The sequence below is a fragment of the Canis lupus genome, chromosome 10 (genome assembly GCF_048164855.1).
Source record: "Canis lupus baileyi chromosome 10, mCanLup2.hap1, whole genome shotgun sequence".
In the NCBI taxonomy this organism is placed as follows: domain Eukaryota; kingdom Metazoa; phylum Chordata; class Mammalia; order Carnivora; family Canidae; genus Canis; species Canis lupus.
In genome coordinates, this window is record NC_132847.1 from 39784036 (window position 1) to 39803381 (window position 19346).

At 36.1% G+C, this 19346-nt stretch overlaps 1 protein-coding gene across 4 annotated transcripts in view; it reads left to right on the forward strand.

The window, feature by feature from the left end:
- ADAMTSL1 (ADAMTS like 1) overlaps positions 1-19346 on the forward strand; it is an 872407-nt gene that overhangs the window by 565824 nt on the left and 287237 nt on the right. For all 4 annotated transcript variants that reach the window (XM_072841474.1, XM_072841475.1, XM_072841477.1 and 1 more), the window contains one exon: positions 14035-14271. In XM_072841474.1, coding sequence (XP_072697575.1) covers positions 14035-14271 — 237 coding nt within the window. The remainder of the gene's footprint in view (positions 1-14034; positions 14272-19346) is intronic.

The following is a 19346-nucleotide window of genomic DNA, read 5'->3' on the forward strand; positions in this document are numbered from 1 at the left end:
CTGGGTTTTTTATAGGCTGGTCTAGGGGATTTTCAGAAGGGGTGGAGGAATTTCTCAAGTTCTGTTTACATTTTGATATGGGGCTTTCAAGGGCACTGAGCTCTGTTCTTATTCTAATATGGGGCTTTCTAGGATGTTAAGGTGTAAGCTGTTTTCTTCCTGTAACTGAAGTAAGGTAAATTTCAGCTCTTATTCACCGGGGCCTGAGAAGTGCTAACGCTGAACTTGAGGTGGAATGGCCTTGATTTTTCTCGGCCTCCACACTTTAATATTTCTTTTTTTCCTTTTTTGCCTTCTTTGAACTATTGAGACTTTTTTATTATACTTTTCTGTCCATTGGTTTTAAAGTCATATATCCATTGCCATTCTTAGTGGTTATTCTAAATCTCAATATGCATACTGAAAGGCTAAAGTAGTATCTGTACCTGCCTATCAAACAATTTAGGTCTTTTATAACATTTTAACTCTAATTACCCTCCTTCAAATTTACATGCCTTTGTCGTCAAATGTTTGGGCTCTGTTTTTATTAACCCCACAGGTTAGATGTTTTATATAGTCATGGTTTATTTAGATATATTTGAAATATTCCATTTTCTTTGATCCCTATTCTTTCTTAAATCCTAGATATTCAAGGCTCATCTTTTTTTGTCTGGAGTACATCCTTTATAAGTTCTTTCAGAGAGGGTTCAATGGAAATAGTGAATTTGGTTTTCTTGTTGTTTGTGTAAAATATCTGTATTTAGTTCTCTTAAATATTACTTTTACTGTGAAAATAATGATCTCCCCTTAACACTTTGAAGTGACCTTCAGTTGACCTTCAGTTGCTGTTGAGATGCCAATTGTCATTCGAATTGCTCTTCCTCTGTTCTGTTACTGCTTTTATAATTTTACCTTTATCACTGGTAATCTCAAGTTAGCTGATTAATATAACCACTTATTTATCCTGTGTGATTTTCATTGGACTTTCTGGTGTGGGATTTGTATTTTTAGTTATTTGAAATTATTTTTCCAAGAAAATTCTTTGAAAGTAGTTTTCTCACACTTTGTATATCTTTGCTTCTCTGTATTGTGTCTTCTGTCATTTCAACTCTTCCTTCATTTAACATGTATCTCCCTTACTCTAATACGCTTTTTGTTCCATCTATGAAGTTTCCAAAGCCTTTCTGTATATTTCATTTGTGTACATTCCTTTTTAACATTCTTTTTAAGAATTTTCCTTAAGCATATTAAATTTGACTTTGTATTCTGTATCTGACCATTTTACCATATGAATTCTTTGTGTTTTCTTATTTTTACCATCTCCTTTTCTCCTTTCTTATTTTTTCATCTCCTCCTATTTTTGCCACCTTGTTTCCTCATGTGTTTTTTGATATTTCTATGTGCTTTCATGATTGCTGGAATTTAGGACAGCTTTTCTTATAGTGTGGGTTAGTATGTATACTTCCTGGGAGAACTTATATTTTCTTTTGAGGGAGATGAAGTTGGAATGGGCTGGTGATCAGCATGAATCAAGACAACTTTAAACAAAGTTCTTCAAGGTCCACTCTGTGTGAATTGTGTCCCAAATTCTCTTGAGTCCTGTTATTAGGAATTCTGTAGGAGACTTTACCCCATCCCTCACTGGCAAGATTCCTTATTATTTTTCTCTGTGAAGCTGAGTGCTTTTGTTTTGTTGATGTCATCCCATTTTATTCTATTTTTTTTTAAATAAACTCCATTGTTCACAGAAGTTTTAGGTTTGTGGCAAAATTAAGCAGAAATTACTTAAGTTTCCCATGTGCTTCTGCCCACCATGAGCATAACCTTCCTAACTATCAACATACTCCACTGGAGTGGGAATGCATTTATTACTATTTATTTACTTATTTAGCATTTATTACAATCAATTTACCTACATTGACATATAATCACCCAAAGTTCCACAGCTTACATTATGGTTTACTCTTCACGTTGTATATTCTATGGTTTGAGCAAATGTATAATTTTATATGTCTACCATTGTAGTATCATAGAGGGAAGTTACAGTACATCAAAAATCCCTATGCTCTACCCGTCACTCCATTCTTCATAACCCAGAAACCACTGATTTTTTTATTATCTCCATAGTTTAGCCTTTTGCAGAAACTAAATGGGTTCCCCCCGCCCCTTTTCCTACTTTACTCTTTCTCTGAGGCTTTTGTCTTAGGGTCTTGGCATTGGAGGGAGACCTTGACCCTCTTCCACAATTTGTAGTCCAGAGATGTTATCCCCTGTACTCTGCTCTTATAGGCTATGGAAGTGGAAAGCTCCAAACCACCAGGAAACCAGCAGATCCCTTTAGGATATCCATCAATTTCCTCTCTGGATTCATGCTTTCTCATTGTTTTTGTCTCTGAGGAAAACTCCTTGCCAACTCAGCTGTCCATTTAACGTTTTTTTTTTAATTTTATTTTTATGAACTGTAGTATTTTTAGGTGTTCTGTAGGAGGAAGCTTCCTCAAAGTATCTAGTACTCCATGTTGTTGCATCTAGAAGTCCCTTAATCCAATCAGGGATTTGGCATAAATTTTGTGCCAGGCTCACAGTAGGCCCTTAGTAAACCAAGAATAAAATACAAGGTGGTAAGTCCAAGAATGAAAGTGCATACAGGGTGCTATAGCATCACGGAGGGAGTTGTCTTGCACAGGCTGAGGATTAGGGAGCTGTTGAAGAAGATGACCAGGAAGCTATACTTGAGCCTCAAGGTGTCAGCCAGGTGAATATGGAAGCCATATTGAATAAACTTAGCCAAGGAAGTCAGCACTGAGGGAATGGTGGATATTCAAATGTAAAGTGTTGGGAGGTTGGAGAGAATTGGTAGAACTGAAGCTCTAGAAGAGTGGAGCTTGGTCAGCTCCTTCAGAAACCTGCTGAGGTATTTGTGGCATTACCATACCACACTGAACAGGAAAAATGGACTGAAAAAGTTCTAAATTATATTGACGGTGTGCAGTGTAAGAAAGCATTTCCATGGCTCTTTCCCTCACTGCCTTGTCCAGATTCAGGCTTAAAGGGAAACAAAATATGGGGTACTTGGGTGGCTCAGTCAATTAAGCTTTGTTCCCGGGGTCCCAGGATTGAGCCCTGCATCAGGCTCCCTGCTCAGCAGGGAGTCTGCTTTTCCATATTCCTCTTTCCCTGCTGGTGCTTTCTCTCCGTCTCTCACATAAATAAATAAAATCTTTTTTTTTAAAGGAAAACAAAATAGGAAGGGTGGTCATCTCTGTCTAGAAATTATCTTCTAATTCTGAATTGTCTGCTACTCTTCCTGTAATCCTATAACTTGATATATAGCCTCAGTACCTACCATCCTCCTTTAAATGGTAAGCATCACAAAGGCAGGGAGTATATCTGACTTTTTCCTGTAGCCTGGTATTTGACAAGTGTCTTTATGTTTTTTGAATATACATAATTAATAGTCATTGGGAATGACTAAGTAGAAAGCAGTATTTTTCATCCAAAACTACTCTAGATAAGTTGAATCTATTTGCATCCTTCTTTACTTTTACCTATTGCTGCCCACTGAAAGAAATGGAAGTTTTACAGACAGAGGACAGGAAAATCCACTTTGGAGCAACATGCTCTTCAGGATGAGGCTGGTGCTGAGAGACCATGCTTTAAGTTTCAAAGGACAACCTGAAAACACTAGGTTTTAGGGGTCAGAAAATATATTTCTCTAATTCCTTTTTGGTTTCTTAAAATATGTCCATGGTCCAAGATCAACAAACTAAGAAGTATGAGCACATAGGAACAAAGTTGAGTGTTGTCATCCATTAAACTTATAACCCAGTAAATTTGGCACATGATATTGTTTGATTAGATTCATATGTTAAGGCATTCAGATAAGTCACTTTAATTAAAATGATGTTTAAATAACTGAATAAAGTAGTTTTAGAGGCAGCAGGACAATGGGAAAGGCAAACCTGGATGAAAAAAAAGCAGTCTGAGGTCCCTCTGAAGGCTCCCCAGAGCTGGGTAGCTCATGAATCGTTTCTCATTCTGTGGTATTAGAATAATAGCAATACCATACATTTGTTGAGTACTTACTATGAGCCCATATAGATTTAAATGTTTTACTTGTATTAACCCATTTATGTCCCATTTACCCACAAAACTATCATATGACAGTACCAGCCACCTTTTGACCAATGTAAATCTGGAGACCCTAGGCAGAGATAAACCTTTCCCTTTTGTTTAGGAGCTGACTCCTTTCACTGTGTTCTAAAAATGGAACCCAACAATCCAATATCAATGGCCATAATGGGAATTTGACAAGAGAATCATTATAAGAGCAATGATGGACCTGTCCTTTTGGGCAGGGTAAAAAGGAACCTGGGATAGGAGAGAGGGCAGAGATATAATTAGTGGCACATGTTGGTCCTAGGCCCCTAGGAAAAAAGAAAGGGAAAAAGGAAGGAAATTTAGAAAGGGAACTGGGAAAAGATAGCAAACAACTTCTATGTCCTTACCTAAAGAGTGCCCAGAGGCATCAAGTTGTTCACAGTATTGTGTTACCTGCCTCCAAAAAGGATTGGATGATTAGATGCAGTGCTAGAAAAACCAGACAGCTGTCAGGATTCAGTGACAGCCAAAATGAAGCAAAGCTGGCAGGCAACATCAGGTGGTTTGTTAGAGACTGTGAAGAGAAGGTGAAGCAAGAATGCTGGGGTCTCCCCTCTCTTTTTTGTGTGTGTGTGGGGGGGTGGTCTCCTCTCAATTGTCCAACATGGAATTTATCTTTGAATTGCTCTAGACAGTGTCTTTTTCCATTCTTCTTTCAAGTGACTGGCATAAGCACCACATGCTCCAGAAGACAATTTCGGTCTTCATATTTTGTCCTTTGTAATATGTCAAGCTTTATTACCTTTTGCAATAAATAGAAACATAGTGAAATTGTTATACAACAGGCCTGAGCAATAGTAACAGTTTAGGTATTTACCTGCTAAAATGTTCCCCTTGTACTAGTTTTTCCTCTAGATCTGACTCTTCACCACAGATATTTTGGTAAATGCCATCTGAAAATAACAACAACAAAAACTATGTAATTGTGTGTTTATAAAATGAAATTGTCTGCCATGTTCTAAAAAAGATTACAAATTGCCACTTCAAATATGCTAATTTAGAAGGGGTGGGGGAGGACATTTATTTTAAACTATAAAAAATAGTAAAAAGGGAGAAATGCTGATTTAAGAAAAGATACTGCTAAATTGGAGCTAATTCAAAGAAAGGGACTAAAAATAATAAAAGGCCTCAAGGAATGAATATTTTCAAAATTGAGAGAATTTAAGAGTCTAACATGACAAACTACAACCAGTCCTACAAATACCTCTGGGGAATTGGATTCCAAGAGTCTGCATTGTTCAAAGGAGAAAAAATAAAAGCACTGAAATAAAAGCTACCCAAAGGAAAAAAAATGAACTTTTAAAACTAAATGTTTTAAATGTTTTTACTTAGATCAGCTCTCCGATGCCTGGAGTCATTAAAAACTAGCCAGGCAAAGCATTTGTTTTCAGATAACAAGCTCTAATCAAGTAAGTAGGGTGTGGTTAATGATTTATTATATCATACATTTTGAATCTCTTATGTCTGGACCTGAATAACACACTGGAATGGTTTAGAGCTATTTTATATACCTGTAACCAGTATTCACTTAGTAGGCATAGAGTAGGGCACACCCAAAGCTTGAATAAACTAGAGAGTTCCATATTATTTTACAGGGTCACAAATCTGTAAAGATGTTATTTTATGGAGCATAAACCTGATCCATAGTAAAGCATTAAAATGGTTAATGATTAATTTTTGTAGGGATGTATTTCCCTTAAATATATGATTTTCCAAGAGTGTTGACAGTTTGGAAGGAGAATAAAGAAAATCTGCAAATCTTTTACACTAGGAAAAAAAAGAGAACAAAAACAAGGACTTTAAAAATATATCTTGTATATATGAAAGTCTAGTGTCCCAAGAAAGTCTGTTGGCATTTTCAAAAAGGAGGAAGAATGAGCCAAGAATGGCCTCTACCTACTATAGCACCACCCTCCAGAATCGACCCCATTTTCTGTTCTTTGCACTCACAATGATGTGTTAGAGATTTAAATATTATGCTCTTGAAATATAATAGAATTGTCTCCATACAGACTGTCTAGACAGGGAAGGGATGTCTGTTTAATTTCATTTTACGTAGCAGCTAACAGTCTTTTACAAATAAATGCTTTTGATGACGATGTTGATGTTACTATAAGCAGGTGGCCAAAATTTGGGGGATAAAGCTTGATACCTTTACATTAGCACTTTATAGTGCATGCATATAACATGGAGTGCTATATAAAATTTACAAATGTCTGGCTATTTATTGAATAATAAATAATTTCAGCACATTTTATGTTTCTTAATATTACCTTGTTAAATTTGTTTATGTGGAGGAGGAAATATCAATCTGCCTATTCAGAAAACAGGCTAGAATCCCTACTCACTTTTCCTAGTGTCTGAAATGCACAAGTATTCTTGTACATTTGTATTTTAAAGAAAAAAATTAGATGTCCCATGAATGAGAAAGCTATCAAGAATTAGATTTCCTGCAAGATTTGAAAAAATAGAAGTGGAGTTTCTACAATGAAAAATAGCACCTCTGTTCCATTTATTTAATGTTAGACACTCATTCTTTCAACATATACTTGAGTCCTCGTGTATAAGAGTGAGCCAGTCAAAGATTCCTGTCCTTCTGGAACTTATGCTTTAGTGGAATGAGACAGGCAATTAAAAATGAGCATGATAAAGAAGTAAATTATATGGCATACTTGAATGTGATTAAGTGTGATGAAAAAAAAAGACCAAAGTTGAGAGGAGAAAGAGGAATCGGAATCAGTAGTGGGAGGGGATATTGCAATTTTACAGAGAGTACTGGGTTTAGGTCTATTTGAGAAGGTGATATGTGAGCAAAAACTTGATGGAGGTGAGGTAATTATCCATTTGGAATCTGAGCAAAGAAAATGCCAGGCAGAGGGAGTAGATAAGGCTTGTGTCCTAGGGTAAGAGCATTCCTGTAGTGTCCAAGAGAGAGCTGGAATCCAGTGTGGCTGGAGCCAGGTGAGTAATGAAGACAATAGGAGGTGATGGGGCCAGATCTTCACCTCCATCCGAGATGAAGATTTTGTCTTTTAGCTGAGTGAAGTGGGGAGCCATTACAAAGTCATAGCAGAAAGTTTACACAATGTGCTTTATGCTTTAATAAGCTCATTCTGGCTGCTGCATTGGCAAAAGTCTCTAAGAGAGCAAGGGCAGAAGACAGGTGATTAGTTAGGATACTATGGTGGTAGTGCAGGTAACATGATGGTGGTTCACACTGGGTTGTGGTCAGATTCTTCATACTTTGTCTATATAACCAATCTTTCCAAATGGATTAGATGTGTCAAGGTTGACTCTAAGGCAGTGGGTCATAAAGCGTGGTCATCAAACTAGTAACACCAGAATCACCAGGGAACTTGTTAGAAATGCATATTCTTGGACCTCATGGGGTGAGATCTACTAAATCAGAAACTTTGGAGGGTGAGCCTCTGCAATCTTGGGTTTTTCACAAGCCCTCCAGGTGACTCTGATGCATCCTCAAGTTTGAGAACCTGAGAAAAGGGTAGAGTTGACTGTGACTGGGCAGGCTCTGGGGAGGGAACAGATTTGGGCAGAGGAAAAGGATGAGGGGTTCAGATTTGGACATAGGGAGTTTGTGATGTCCTCAACATCCAGATGCTAAGGAAGCCCTTGTATATTAAAGCCTGAAGCTCAGGAGAAGAATCTGAGTTGGAAATAAAAACTGAAACATTGGTTATGTTTCAGTACCATGTGAGATGGTATTTCATCTTTTTTTTTTTGATGGTATTTCATCATAACTCTGGGTTTTTTATGTGTTTCCTTATGATTATCTTTGTAATTTTAATTTTTATATTTTATTTCATTTAAAGTTTGTTAATATACAGTGCAATATTGGTTTCTAGAGTAGAATTCAGCGATTTATCACTTACATACAACACACAGTGCTCATCACAATAAGTGCCCTCTTTAATACCTATCACTCATCTAGCCCATCCCCTACCCACCTCTCTCCATCAACCCTCAGCTTTTTCTCTATCATAAAGAGTCACTTATGACTTGTTTTCCTCTCTCCTTCCCCCCCCTTCCCACATGTCCATCTGTTTTCTTTCTTAAATTCCACACATGACTGAGGTCATATGGTATTTGCCTTTCTCTGACTGACTTATTTCACTTAGCATAATACCCTCTAGCTCCATTTGCATCATTGCAAATGGCAAGATTTCATTCTTTTTCATGGCTGAATAATATTCCATTGTGTACACACACACACACACACACACCACTCCTTTATCCATTCATCAGTCAATAGACATCTGGGCTCTCTCCATACTTACCTGACAGGGGAGATACCATTTTCACCTTAACTTTGAATAAAAGAAGCAGAAAGCCAAGTAATAGAGACAAAAATATATAAACGAGGCAGCCTGCCATCTACTTAAGTGTGCTAAGAGATTTGAGAGCTTTGGGAGTATGTTTTCCAGAGCCTCCATCCATTTATTGTGAAGGAAACTTGTAATCTTTTTCTATTTTACCATGTACTTTGAGAATTCCTAATGTTTCAAGGGCAAAACTTAGAACTAGTAAGATTCTCTAAAGTCATCAAGTAGCTGAGAAATTTCTATCTATGTTTTTATCATGAATAGCAGTCCCAAATTGCTGGCAAATGGAGCAAATGCCTTACTAAGCAACTCTGTTTTCTTGCATAGCAACTTTCATGAGGAGTGAGTGCTTAGGGCAGGGTGAAGGAGAAAGAAAAGATTCAGAAGAACAGTGGCAAGATAGGGAAGTACAGTAGGAAGCAAAGATTTTTTTTTCCATTACTACAGTTCATGTGGCCACCCAAATACACTTTCCAGTGTTTTCTTGATATTATCAAGTATGAATAGTGTCTCTGTAAATAGAACCACAGAATCAGAATATGGCACTCATATATGTTCACTGAAACAGCAAAAATTAGCAGAGAAGGCCAACCAATGAAGGACAGAGGTAAAGCAGAGACATGTCCCTCTGGAAAGAAAATGTCTTCTTTAAAAAGAGAGAAAATACAGAAAAAGTCATGCTTCTCCTGACATTGAATCTATATCTTCTGTATATTTTTTCAAAAACCATTTTAAAGGCCTTTCAGACGCTCCCACCTTAACTGCTGAGATAGAATCTTTTACATTTCACCCAGTGAGTAAACTCTGGAAAGCCTAACTCTCTTTCATCCCACAATGTAATCTGATCCACCTATCATCATCAGGGGACATCTGGGATCCATCTTATCTTTCCTACTGGCTAGTTGATTAACCAGAAAGTGTTTTGAATTGGATTCATCTATGGCAGAACTCCACGGACTTTATGAATTATAATGGGAGCAAATAAAAGGTCAGACTATATTTCTGTGCTTTTAAAGGAGAAAACTCTGCTATGGGTTCAGAGTGACTGCTTAAAAATTGGAAAACTATTATATTGTATTAGTGGCTAAATACAGTAACTCATGGGATCATCTGACTATTTAAAATAAAATATACTTTTTTCAGAGTGAGGAAGTCCTAACTCAGGAACCTGACACACAGTTGTCAATCCACAAGCATACGACAGTTAATTGGAAATAGACAGAAGGCCAGGGAAAGTGTTCGATTGCTCTTTCTTCCTCCATTTCTACTAGATGGTATTTCTAGAGACATAAGAGAGGCTGGAAGGGAAGGATCTTTAATCCAGTGCATCCTTCTCACACCATGTTTTTTGCCAGGTTCTTGTGTTTTGCCAGGGGCATGTGTTTTGTTCAGTTAGCCACTAGAATTTTTGGTAATTTTCATTGTTTGTGTCATTACTATCTATAAGCCAGGTTCAGTGCATAAATATATAAGTAATTGATTTGTTTTCTTCTTTGTTTTAATTATCCCCATTGAAAATTCATGATTTCTACTACTAAGGCTTTATATATACAAAATCACATTGCATATATCCAATACATGCTACATTCAGGAAAACCACATCTCATGGGCAGCACTGATGACCTATGGTATCATAAAGCATATTTCCAGAAGCTAATATTTCAAGGAGGATGACCAGGATAAGACATTAAATATTTTCCAAAGCAATTAGGACATCAGTTTCCAAATCTGATTTCTAAGAATATTAGGAAGGATGGTGGTCTCTTGAACCAAATTATAATTAAAAACTAAAAATTTTGTACACGGTGGATCTCTATACAAATGAGAGCTGTTCTGTTGCAATTATTATGATCATACTGGCGGGACAAGAAGCTGTGATGACTGTGCTTGAGTTTCCATTCCTGCAGCTGGGTGATCCCAGATGTATCAGGGGTTCAATGAGGGTCTTGAACTATGCTTGAGATGTTTTGGGTTCAACAAAGAAGCTTTTGCCAAATCCTTCTTCCCTTAATTTTTAAACATGTGTATTTCAAGGGAAATTTGATTCATATGTTTCTGATTCATTTACACTTAAATCATCAAAATGTTATTTTGTAAGAGCTATTTGATGTCCAAGAAGCTTTCTGAACCTGTTTTATAAGTCCTCTTAAGTCCTTTTTCTTAAAACAGGAAGTTGCATTTTGCCAAGTACAAATAAACTAAAACATTAAAAAGGTTCAAGTTCAGTTTCCAACTCTGAACTCCAGGTTTTAAGTACATTCTCAATTTAGCAAAATGTATTTTCCCACCTCTACAAAAATATGGGTGGAAGAAAAGACAGTGATGATAAAAATGAATAAAGGTATTCCCGAGCATTTATTTTTCTTAGAGACATTTCTCCAGTTGTGAAAGTTTATAATATCTATAAAAGGTATTCTTGCAGCTGTTAGCTAAAGGTGGGTTGAGAACAGGACCATCAGTCTGCTCCTTGATTCTCTGTTGACTGTGTCACAGAAGAAAAAAACCTAAAAGTGGTAATATTTTAACTTTTTACTTATTTTACCTTTGAGTGCCTTTGAGCCTTATTTATTTTAGAAAGATGGGAAGACTCAACACATTTGGTCGAATAGAAGGGACTCTAAGAGGTTCTGCAGTTTTATGTCTGTACTAAGACTATGTAACATCAATTTAAAAATATAACTGACACTCCTCTCAGAATTGGATAAATGCAGAAAATGATCTCTGGTTCATACTAAGAGGTCTCTTAATTATATACTACTCTCATGACTTTAATGCAGAGATCATTCAGCCTGACCCTGTAATTCCCTTACAGCTGATTCACTTTCATTTCTAGAAAAGGGAGGAAAAGGTTAATTATGAGAGGGGTTGGTGACCATTCTAAACAACTTACCCCAACTTTCTGCTTTCTTTTGTATTACTGAGAAATCAGGTGATTCTTGGGATGACAGGTATGATGCAACTGAAAACACTTCAACATCATTAATAAGGAGTGCCTCAGTTGATTGAGCATCCAACTCTTGAATTTGGCTCAGGTCATGATCTCAGGGTCATGAGATCAAGTTCCCTGTCAGATTCTGCACTCATGGGGGAGTCTGCTTGAGATTCCCTCTCTCCTTCTCCCTCTGCCCTGCCTCCCCCACTCATGTTCTCTCTCTCTCTTCCTTGCTTTCTCTCCTTCAAAAACAAACAAAAAATAAACATTATTAACTAACCTATCAGTTCTGCTCTGGGAGCTCACATACAGCGGCCACCAGGGAAACATGCTGATCATAGATAGCAGGTTATTTTAACAGTCTCTGTTGTAGCTCAAATGGGGGAACTTTAGGAAGAGAATGTGTAGACTGGCGGACAATGTTCATTCATAGGTTTATTTCAAGACAGAAGTAAGTAAGTGAGGTCTAAGCAGAGACTGGTAGGATTTGTAAACAAGTTGTGGTCTTGTTTTTAATGTGAGCGTGTGACAGGTGACTGTTAAAAATCTGTCTTCACTCTTATTTTGGAACACATGGTCTGAAAGGAGCTAGTATTAAAACATTTAAGTTCAGAGAATCTGTGTTACCAATATACAACTAACCTGTTGTGTGATTCATAACATAGTTTTGTAGGGTGTGGTTTTTGTTTTATTTCTCATGATGAATAACTATCACAAGAGACAAAGTATAACACATGCTTATTGATTGATCTTTAAAAATTTTAAACTGTTGCCTATCATTTACAAAATTAATAAGTAATGAATTTTAATTACACTTTTCTCAGGCAATATTTGAAATCACTTAAGCCTCATTGGGTAGTGATGGGTATTATATTTATAAACTATTTTTTCTTTAATACTATGTTTTCATTCACTCTAAGAACATATATGATACTAGCAGTAAACTACCTTTGAGATGTTATATTATATTTTAAGCTATTTTATGTTCATCTTAAGTAAGTGTTTAAGTGCTTATCCACCATCTTGCCTAGAAAGAATTTATGCTGCTCCAAATATTAAAATCTTATATGCTACTTAATGGTACCACTAAAGTTTGGGGGAAAAAAGTCAGGAATTCCATTTTATGAAATAGAGTAATACTATCCTCACAATGCTTCTTTAAATGTAAAGAGGTTTTCAGAGAAAGAAACCTTATTCTATGTAGAGCCCTCAAAAATTATGATGTAGTAACCAAGACATGCTAAAGGCCACATCCAAGCCTCTATTTGAGATTTTTCAAAATTATAGTTAAAACCTTTCAACACATGGATTCTTTTTTAAAAAGATTTTATTTATTTATCTGAGAGAGAGAGAGAAAGCACCAGCAGGAGGAGGGGCAGAGGCAGAGGGAGAAGCAGGATCCCCACTGAGCAAGGAGCCCTGTGTGGGGCTCAATCCCAGGACCCTTGGTCATGACTTGAGCTGAAGGCAAATGCTTAAATGACTGAGGCATCCAGGTGTCCCAATAAATAGATATTCTATAATATCCCATAGTAAATCCTAATCTGAACACGTGGAGAATGAAATAAATGTATCCAAAAGCCTTTTCGAGGGATAGGTGATGCTTGCCTTTTTAAAGTTGAGTATCATTTGCTTTCACTAAAATGTATCGTGTTTTAGATAATAGCCATCATGAGTTATAGTTTTAATTTTAAAATGCCCTTTATAAAATATACATTTAAAACATTTTTATTTTCCACTGGTCTCTGCCAATGTGATTTAAAATTTAAATTCAGAGGATCTCATAATTCTCCAGCTTTTTCTCTTCAGTGGCTTCATTGAATAATCATAGTAATAGCTACCATGTACTGTCTTCCTTATGCCAGTATTTAGCTGACATAAGCCCAGGAAATTCTCACAGTGACCTTGAGGGCTGAGTAGTATTATTACCTCTCATCTGAACAAAAGGAAACCTAGTCTCAGAGAGACCCCTCTATCACAGCCTTGCTCCCATCTGAGAAGTCCAAACCTTTCTGCTCTGCTGTGTTGCAAAAGAAATTAAGATATAAATGCTCTTTTCTCTTTTTTGTCCCCCCATATTTAATTCTAGATGCTGTGCAAAGTTTTGTACAAACAGTCCTACAAAAATGTTTGAATGAAATTATCATAACTTTATGCTGCAAGTTGCTATAGTATTGTCATAGGTTTCATTATTAGAACTGAAGGCAACAGGCATGTTTTTCGACTAACCCTCTGGCTTCAGTAAGTTCTGCTTAAGTTACACGGAAATCAAAATCGTATTTCATTGTAGAGGGATCCATGGATGATTCAACATCTTTCAGAAAATATATTTCAGGCTGACAACTTTCCCAACTAATATCAATTAGATCGATCTCAAGTTGGTGACTTTTCCATTTATTTCAATCCAAAAATATATTTCAAGGTGATTACTTTCTCAAATCTTTACACTTTTCACAGCCAAAGAATCATATGATTGATTCTCAGATGTTATGGGAGTGTCCATCTGTAACAATCAGGACATTTGTTTTGTTGTCTAAGATTTTGACAACCCACATAGCTGCTCCAGTTTTCTGTTTGGGCTACCCTCTTAACCTGTATGTGCCTCCTTCCTTTCTTTTCCAGGACTGCCCACCAGAAGCAGGCGATTTCCGAGCTCAGCAATGCTCAGCTCACAATGATGTCAAGCACCATGGCCAGTTTTATGAATGGCTTCCTGTGTCTAATGACCCTGACAACCCATGTTCACTCAAATGCCAAGCCAAAGGAACAACCTTGGTTGTTGAACTAGCACCTAAAGTCTTAGATGGGACTCGTTGCTACACAGAATCTTTGGATATGTGTATCAGTGGTTTGTGCCAAGTAAGTGCTGACTTCTTTCCATTCTATTTTTCCAGAGGGTCCTAGTGTCTTTGAGTAAATAGCCTTTGGATAGTCCTGCTATCTCAATCATCCAGCTTTACTTTTTCTAGAATTTATAAAGGATGATAGATTTGAAAATTGAGGTTTACTTTCAGTTGAAACTATAAATGTTATAGTTTGTGTTAAGGAAAAGAGGGCTAGAATTGTTTTTTCATCCTTTGAGTCTCAGCTGAATATGAAAGGCTAAAAGTTCTTGAGTATGTGTGTCACTTTTGTATTAGACTCCGAAATTACTTCTACCTTGGTTGTCACTGAAATGTATTTGTATGTGCCTGTGGGGTGTATGTGTGTGTCTGTGTGAAATTGGAGGCATCAATTTTCATTTACTTAGAGTTGCTGAATCACTTGGGTAAGATTTACTCTAAAATCTCCAAGTAAACTCTGGGCAAACTTATTTCTTCATTATTGTAACTCTAATTTTGTTGAAAGCTTGGGCAAACTAATGAAAGGCATGGCAGTGTGAGTTAAGGTCAGATTTCATCCAGGCAAGTCTTTAAAATAGGGATAGTGAAGACGTTTGATTTCTGGTGTCAATTTATCAGTTAGGTGTGGGGTTAGTAAAAAGAGAAAATTGGTGTATATGATGTATTTGCCAGCTTTATATTAAAATCGACTCTGGATTAGGATGACTAGCCTAGTTTTTGGAGCAAGCAGCTGCTATAATTTCCTGTGTGCTATACTTGACCATATACTTTTTTATTTCACTAAGTACACATTTTGAGGATCTTTGCCTCTCCCAAAACAATACTGTTTGAAATTTTTCTCTCCTCAGAATCTCTAATAGCTAGCAATAAAAGAAAAAACATAAAATATATTTCAGTAATTTGTTGTTTCAAATCCACGTTTGTTTAAAACCTAAACCTATATTATATTTATTTATCTGAATATTTATATTCAGATATAAAAGGAATAACTGTAATGTGTATTACTACAAGAAATTTGAGGTGTCCTGCATGATTTTATGTATATGAGAGACGAGACAGACATGCTAAACCTTCATAAAATCTAAAATCATGAGACAGGGAAATTGTGGCATGTCCAAGCACTTCTCAGATAGGAGGATAGAAATGTATACATCTCTGCAGATTACTTTATATACAAGAGATATGTAAATTTCAGATACAAATATGAATATAGAATCTTACTATTTTAGATATAGGAAAAGCCTAAGATATTATCTATTCAATATCCTAAAAAAGCCATATATTTGAATATTGCTTGTGATATAGGGTGCTTGCTTCCTTCTCTGGGATTTTCAGTGGTATCAAAATGGAATTATGAAATCTGTAAAAGTTTTGGGAATAATAGAGAATTTAAAGCAAATGCATATAAAAAAGAGGCTGTGTTGTAGGGAATGGCAAATAAGATAATAATAATACTTTATGTGTGTTTACTATTGGAGTAAAGCCAGACAGATTTCCATTTTATAAATGAAAAAAACAAAACAAAACAGAGTAATTCCATGGTTTTCTGAAAGTTACATGATTGAACTTGAAATGGGACTAAATTTCTGGTCTCCAAAGCTGTTTGTATTCTATTACACTGATGAATGGACCAAAATAAACAAGACAGGTCAGCAAATTAGGTTTCATTTATTTCTGTGGCATGGGAGTTCAACGTGGCCTCTTTCTTTCCTAGACTAATCCTGCCAGCTGGCTTCATATATGTTGGCAACTGAGAGGGAGTCGTATCTCAGAAGTGAAAGAATGAATTTTATATAAGTAAATATGGAGTACTAGGCTGGACATTTGGTTACAAGTATAAGCAAACCTCCTTTACTTCAATTCTTAGGAGTCTGACTTGTTAGATTTGGGGTGGGGTGATAAATGTAAATTAGAGAGTATCTGAAAAGAATATCTGAAAAGCAATAGCATGGTACAGGAGATGAAATAACACAGGTTGCATTTGGGCACTAACACACAGTTTGGCTAGAGATCAGGGACTCCCCACCCCCAGAATGCAGTAAGAAGACAGAGAGGTAGTTTGGGAGAAAATCATGGATGCTTGAATGGCAGACATGACTATGGCGAATAGTAGGTGGCCAAGAAAGTGTTTTAGAGGAGAAGAGACATAATCATAGCTCTGCTTTAGAAAGATTAATATAGCTACAGTTGTAGGTCCTAAAGCCAAGGACTCCAGCTGAAAGGAGGCCTGTAGAGCAGCCAAGGTGAGGCGAAGTAGGAGTCTGGGTTAGGGCAGTGACAGCAAGGAAGTAGTAAGAAAACTAAGCCTAAAACCGGGAAGGAGTTTTCATTTTGATCAAAACTAGGACAGAGGGTAGAGAGCAATAAATCAAATTAATCATGCTCAAGGGATCAAAATCTACAACTTAATGTGAATTTGTAACGGATATAATTCTGGATCCTTGCTGCCATTACCATGATAAGCCTGTATTTTCATGATTAAAGCCTTCTTCAGTTTTATAAAAAGAAAAGGAAGGGACAAATGATAGCAAGATGATAGAGAAATAAAGATGGAATATTTAAATGCAATGTATACATTTTTCAAAGGACAAGAATAAAGTTAGTCATGATAAGAAAAGCACTCATTACTATTTAAATACATGCATTCTATTCTACTTAGAAAAAATTCTTTTATTTAGCTTGTATCTATGTATTGGTGATTCATATTTTCAGTCTTTGATAAGAAACATTAAGAAAAGGCTATATTTTCCTAATTTTTGAAAATGTCACAAGTCTCACTGCTAACTTAAGTGTGAAGTTTTTCACATTGAACAGCTTCTCCTGGTTTCCTGAAAAAAAAAAAATCATCTCTGATCTATTTCCCCTTCTCTTCCATTTCTATCACATTTGTTGGGGGATTCTTAGCACTTTCTCTGGCTATGTTTTTGCCTTAAAATAACTTTTTTGGCAAGCTGTTTCAAATATTTTTGATGCTGGAGAGATATAAATTATAAACTCTAAGGAAGCTAATGTCTACCTTTGGACAGAGCCTTGCTTTGATAGCAAATGACTGTATAACAACAGAGACTTGTCATTTATAAGCACTAATTACTTCAGTTATATTGCTTAATACTCAAGAACCACTTTCTCAATCTGCCCTTTAACTATTAAACTATTAAGTAAAACTGTGGGGTCCTTGCCCTTTAGAGCCAGGAGATACCTTAGCAATCCATAGAGAAGAAAACTGAGACTGAAAACTGTCCCAAGGTCATGATTGAGTGGGTTGCCTGTCTTTGTTGTGTTATTTGTATTAGGAAAATTCTAGAATCATCAGCATTTATAATAATATCTTATTCTTAGTAATATTAGAGCATCCTATTAGGCAGTATACTCACTCTAGTAGTAGTGGTAATACTAATCATAAAATAGGTTCTATTTTTGAGTGACTACCACATCTAGACATTTTATGTCTATTTTTTTCTAATATAATTGACCCTCAAACAGCATGGGTTCAAACTCTGTGAGTCCATTTATACATGGATTTTCTAATAAATACATTAGAAAAATTTTGGAGATTTGCAACCATTTGAAAAAACTCACAGATAAATTAGGTGGCCTAGAAATATTAAAAAAATTAAGGAAATGTTATGTCCTGAGTGCATGAAATATTTGTAAATGAAGTCTATTTTATCACTTACCTAAGGCACAAATCTATTATAAAAGTTAAAATTTATCAAAACGTATACACACAAACACAAATTATACAATATCTCTTCATTTTTGATGTTGAGTGTTAGTAATACCTACATCACCTACAGTGTTTTGTGTCAGTAAGGCAATATTGTTGTAGACGTTTCATCTTATAAACAGGTGACATAAACTTACTATATTGATAAATGCAGTACAGCACTGAAAAGGGATTTTCCTTATGATTTTTTTAACATTTCCTTTTCCTTTGCTTACTTTATTATAGGGATACAGTACATAATACATATAACACATGAAATATTTGTTAATCAACTTTATATTATTGGTAAGGCTTCTAGTCAAGAGTAGGCTCTAAGTAGTTACGTTTTTGGAGAGTCAAATGTTACACGTGGATTTTCAACAGCACAGGGGATGAATACCTCTAAAGTTTGAATTGTCCGGGGTCAACTGTATTTACAACTCTACATATTAGGCAGCATCTTCATTTCACAGATAAAGAACTAAGACTCTGCTATAGCACTAGCCCAGAGGCATCACGTTCTGTCTGACTCTAAAGCTCCTGCTCCTCTTATAAAGCTATGTGGACAGGAACCATCCAATGTTCACCAATGGTTCCCAAACTAGGCTGCATACCAGAATCACTTGGAGAGCTCTTAAAAGATCCAACTCTTAGTCCTCATCCCCCAGAAACTCAGATTTATTAGTTTTCTGTATATAGAACACTCTCCTTATGATCCTTTGTTTGACTAGATTTATGAACCACTTATTGGTTGAAAAGCAGACAAGATTTAAAGTCAAAGGACATGGATTAGAATCTGGCTCTTCTTTTATAATCTTGACCAGCCTTCCTGAATTCTATTTTTCAGTCTGTGGGAAGTAAGATTGTCTCGCAGACTGTTGAACACTGAGATAATTCATGTGAAAATGCTTAACTGTATAGCACTATGGAAATACAGAATATCCTGAACATTTTAACTTGCAAAATATATTGAAGTTGTGGTTCCCCTTATGATATATCATAACCCTGTAACAATTCAAAAAGGTTCTGGAAGGATAGAAAGTAAGCAAATTCTTGCTCTGCTAAGAACATCAAATAAGCAAAGGAGAACTTTCATCATGTACTTCACCATCATCATTTCATAACTGAAATGTTAACAAGGACATAGTAAGAACCTGATTTCAGAATCAAGGACCATACTTTAATTTGAATATACTTTGCCTTATGAGAAAGTTACTACTCTGTACTTAGGTTTTTTTTTCCCTCCAGAGCACAGAAATTGTTGCAGTGCTTCACAGACCAGCATTTGGAAAACACTGTCTTTGAGATCTAGTCCAGCCCAGAGAAATATTGCTACTAGGTATGATTTTCCCAGGATCTTACAGCCCGTTAATGGTAGGCTAGAG